This window comes from Chlorella variabilis (assembly GCF_000147415.1).
Source record: "Chlorella variabilis unplaced genomic scaffold CHLNCscaffold_23, whole genome shotgun sequence".
Classification (NCBI taxonomy): Eukaryota; Viridiplantae; Chlorophyta; class Trebouxiophyceae; order Chlorellales; family Chlorellaceae; genus Chlorella; species Chlorella variabilis.
The window spans coordinates 62,423-66,720 of record NW_005435065.1 but is presented as its reverse complement, the minus strand read 5'-3'; the positions used below and the strand labels follow the sequence as shown (position 1 = coordinate 66,720).

At 71.7% G+C, this 4,298-nt stretch overlaps 1 protein-coding gene across 1 annotated transcript in view; it reads left to right on the top strand.

Moving 5' to 3' along the window:
- CHLNCDRAFT_139024 (hypothetical protein) overlaps positions 1-4,298 on the top strand; it is a gene marked incomplete at both ends in the record, with an annotated part of 13,468 nt that overhangs the window by 677 nt on the left and 8,493 nt on the right. Inside the window, 9 exons of the mRNA XM_005844322.1 lie at positions 88-277; positions 509-1,056; positions 1,234-1,538; positions 1,933-2,073; positions 2,489-2,662; positions 2,885-2,955; positions 3,310-3,442; positions 3,697-3,772; positions 4,175-4,287. Coding sequence (XP_005844384.1) covers positions 88-277; positions 509-1,056; positions 1,234-1,538; positions 1,933-2,073; positions 2,489-2,662; positions 2,885-2,955; positions 3,310-3,442; positions 3,697-3,772; positions 4,175-4,287 — 1,751 coding nt within the window. The remainder of the gene's footprint in view (positions 1-87; positions 278-508; positions 1,057-1,233; positions 1,539-1,932; positions 2,074-2,488; positions 2,663-2,884; positions 2,956-3,309; positions 3,443-3,696; positions 3,773-4,174; positions 4,288-4,298) is intronic.

Genomic DNA, 4,298 nt, shown 5'->3' with positions numbered 1-4,298 from the left:
GCCCTCACCCCATCCGCTTCCCAGCGGCCCACAACCTCCCTTTCCTCTCCTCCCCTCCCTCCCCACGCGCGCCCCGTGCGCAAGCAGGCGCGGCCGGCGGCAAGCGCAAGGCGGCCGCGGAGCCAGTGCCAGGCGCCCGCGTGCGCATGCAGCGCATGTTCCAGACCGCCCAGGCAAAGGCCAAGCCCAGGGCAGCCGTGGATGACGCCTCAGCAGATGCGCTGCTGGACGATATTCTGGGAGGCCTGGACGGCGGCGGCGGCGGCGGCGGCGGCAAGTGAGACCTCCCAGCCCTCCAGGCAGCCAGGCTGGCTGCAGCTGGCCTGGGGCGGCGGGGTGGCTGGCTGCTCCATTGCTGTTGGGATGCAGCGGCGGCGGCGGCAGCGGCTGCTGCCATGCTGTGGCGGGGCGGGGCCAGTCCGGCGCGGCGCATCGGCAGGATCCTGTTCCGGCGTGACCGTCCCGCCGTTTCACCCCGCCCCCCCTGCCTGCCCTTGCCCCGCCGCAGGCCTGCCGCCGCGGCGCCGCACCCCCGCGCCGGCCTGCCCGCCCGCAGGCAGCTGCAGGCTGCCGCCAGCCGCGCGGCAGTCGTGACACCCAAGGCAGCCAGCCTCGCCGCCCTGTCTGCAGCCAAGCCGAGCACCGCGCGCACGCCGCCCGCTGCGGCAGGCGCAGGGCTGGGGCAGGCAGCAGGGGTTGAAGCTGCTGACGAGGAGATGCTGCCGGCAAATGAGCTGGGCGGCGATGACGGCATGCCAGCTGGCATGGAGGAGGAAGAAAGCGACGTGGCGGCGCCAGCTCAGCACGACGCGCCGCCCACGCAGACTGCCCAGCAGCAGCAGCAGCAGCAGCAGCAGCAGCAGCAGCAGCAGGGCAAGCAGGGCACGCCCGGCGGCGCGGCGCCGGGCGGTGGCGGCGGCAAGGCTGCCTGGCGCACGCCCGCCCCGCTGGCGCCTGAGGCGCCCACGCCTGCCACCGCGGGGCCTGCCTCCGGCTGGCAGCTCATGTATCAGGAAGAAGAGGCAGAGGAGGCGGAGGAGGCGGCGGCGGGGGCAGGTGGGCGTGCCCGCCCGGCTTCCGCCCGGCTTCCGGCACGTCGTGCTGAGCTGGCAGCTGCCGAACGCCCCGCCCGCCCCCTCGCCGTGCTTTCCCGGCGCCGGCACGCCTCCCTGCCTCGCCGCCCTCCCTCACCCTGCCCCCTCCCTCTGCTCCCCCTCGCCTGGCTGGGCGCAGGCGTCGCCGCGGTACCGGCGGCAGAGTGGTCCGACGATGGTAGCCTGCCGCTGGACGGCGGCGGGCAGCTGCCTTTCTACCTGGTGGACGCCCACGAGGAAGCTGCCCAGCCCGGTACCGTCTACCTGTTTGGCAAGGTACCCCTGCAGGACCGTCACCTGTCCTGCTGCGCCATCGTGCGCGGCATGCAGCGCAACGTGTACGTGGTACCGCGCAAGGCGGTTGCAGGCACCGACATCGCGGCGGCTGAGGCGGCGGCGGCGGCAGACCCGGCGGCGAGAAAGGAGCTGCTCCCCCTGCTGCATGTCAGTATCCTCATGCTGCTGCCGCCCTGCTACCGTCGCCACCCTGCCACTGCTTCCATCCCGCGCCCGGCCGGCTGCCGCCCTGCTGCTGCTGGTTCTGCTGTTACTGCCCCACCTCACTGCCGCTGCTGATACTGCCGGCTGCGTGCCTCGCGGCCCGCCTGCTGCCCTGCCTGGCTGCCGGCTGCTGCCGCTCCCGCTGTCGCCGCCCTACCCTGCCCTGCCCCGCCCTGCCCTGCCCTCCTCCTTGCCATGCCCGGCGCTACGAGTCGAGCCCTGCGGCGCCTCTCGGCCACCCCTCAGCCCCCCCACCCCTCACCCACGCCTGCCCCCCCGCATCACAACTGATACGTTCTTTCTTTTGCTTCCCTACTTTCTTTTTCTGCGTCTGCAGCAAGCATTCAGCGAGGTGAAGGCAGAGGTGCGCGGCCTGCTTGCGCAGCACCGGGTGACGCAGATGAGCATGAAGCCGGTGAAGAGGCAGTACGCGTTCGAGGACCCGGCGGTACCGCACGGCACCCAGTGGGTGCTCAAGGTGGGCGGCTGCTGGGCAGCTGGGCCTGGCTGGGCCTGCGGCCGCCCTGTAGCATTTTTTGTTTGAGCGCAGGTGGCGGAACAAAGCAGAAAACGTGTTCCGTGCGTGCGGCCTGTGTGCATGCTTTACTCCCCGGCCTGCCCCTGGTCCGCCCTGCCCGTTTTTACTGACACACACAGAGAGGCGCCCACCACCCTCGCTCTGCTGCCCAACCCTGCCGCTGCCCTCCTATCCCTCCTCTGCTCTCCACTCCCTCTGCTCTCCACCCCACCACCCTGCCGCTACTCTCCAGCTCTTCTGCCCTCCCCTCCCTCCTCTGCTGTCCAATCCGCCTGCTCTCCTTCCCACACCCTCGCCGCCGCTCCAATCCCTCTGCTGCTCTCCCTCCCCCAACCCACCCCACCCCACCCTGCAGGTCAAGTATCCCGCCACCCAGCCCGCGCTGCCGCTGGGCCTGTCCGGTACCACCTTCTCCGCGCTGCTGGGTACCAACCAGTCCATGCTGGAGGCGCTCTCTCTCAAGCGGCGCATCATGGGCCCCTGCTGGCTCAGCATCAAGCACCCGCGCCGCGTGGCGGCAGAGGCGCAGGTGGGAGGCGCGACGGGGGAGGCAGTACGGGGGTGCGGTACAGGCAGTACAGCGGGGGCGGGCAAAGGCTGGGGCTGGGGCCGGGCAGGGTCGTGGCCGTGGCTGGAGCGCGGGCGGCGGCCGGGAGGGCGGCGACGTTGCGCAGCTGCTCCTGGTGTGTCTGTGTGTCGGGTCGTGCCCCCTGTGCTCCCATGTTGTACCGCCTGCCCGTACCGTTCGCAGGTGTCTTGGTGCAAGGTGGAGGTGGAGGTGGCTGGGCACAAGGAGGTGACAGCCAATCCCGCTGACAACAAGTGAGCTTGGGGGTGGGGGGGTGGGCTGGCTGAGCTGGCGCCAGCTGTGCACGGCGCTGAGGTGGCGCCACCTGTGCACGGCAAGGCAGCAGGGGCCGGGGCAGAGGCCGCCCCTGCCCTCCTCCTCCCGGCCGCGCCAGGGCTGGCAGGCGGCCGGGGAGGGAGGGCAGGCACATGCGCCTGGCGTGCCTGCGCTGCGCTGTGGTTGGGGGTGCCAGCTAGCGGGCAGCTGCGCTCACCCAGGGACTGCACTCACCTCTTGCACCCTTCTCCTGCACCTGCCTCCTGCACACCTCCGCCCGACCTCCGCCCCATCTCCCGCCGCCCGCCCCGCCGCCGCCTCCGCCGCCGCAGGGAGGCGCCGCCGCTGACGGTGGCGGCCCTGCACGTGCAGACGGCGGTGCCAGCTGGCGGCGCCGCCAACGAGGTGGTGGCTGCCAGCGTGGTGTACCTGCAGGCGGTACGGACCGACGGGCCCATGGCGCAGGTAGGGAGGAAGAAAGAACGGGGACAGGAGGGGGCAGGGAGGGAGGTGGCAAAACAGCAGCGTAAATGGGCGGGCAGGGGTGTGCCTGCAGCAACGGCCCGCCCAAGGGCGCGCCTTTGAGGAAAGCGCGGCGCGCCATGCTGTGCTCTGCCAAGGCCCCTGGGGCGTCCCTGCGCCTGCTGCCGTGCCGCTGGCCCGCCCGCCGGCGCTTACCACACGCGCGCCACCACACCCCACCCCGCCCCACCCCACAGGAGGAGTGGAACCACCCCTCCCAGCTGCGCCACTTCAGCGCGGTACGCCGCCTGGACGGCCACCCCTTCCCGCCAGGTGGGGGCGCCGCTTGCTTAGTTCTTATTTTGGTTAAGTTAAGCTTGGTTTTTTTTAGAGTTAAGGTTAGGGTTTGGGGAGATGTTTAGCGCGGCGGGCTGCTGGCCTGTGGTGGTGGGGGCGGGGCTGCGGGTGACGGCGGTGTGCCGGGTGGCGGGGCTGCGTGGGGGGGGGCCAGCGCTGCGGGGGAGGCTTGTGTGCCGGGTTCTTGGTGTGCGGTGGGGGATAGGCAGGCCCTGCCCGGGGGCCGGCAGCCGCTGCTGCGCAGCACACAGGCTGCGGCTGCCCCTCCTGGCACGCCGCCGCGCCGCTCTGCAGCCGTGCCGCCCTGCTGCCGATGTGCTGCACATGTGCTGTACCGCGCGACGCACGTATGGTGGTACTGTGGCACCTGTACCGCAGGATTTGACGCCGAGGTGCGCAAGGCCAACGAATCCGACATCGGGCGGCGCAACGGCGGCGCCATGTTGTCCATGCAGGCACGCTTCCTCCCCTGCCGCCACGCTTTCTTCCCGGTGCTCCCCTC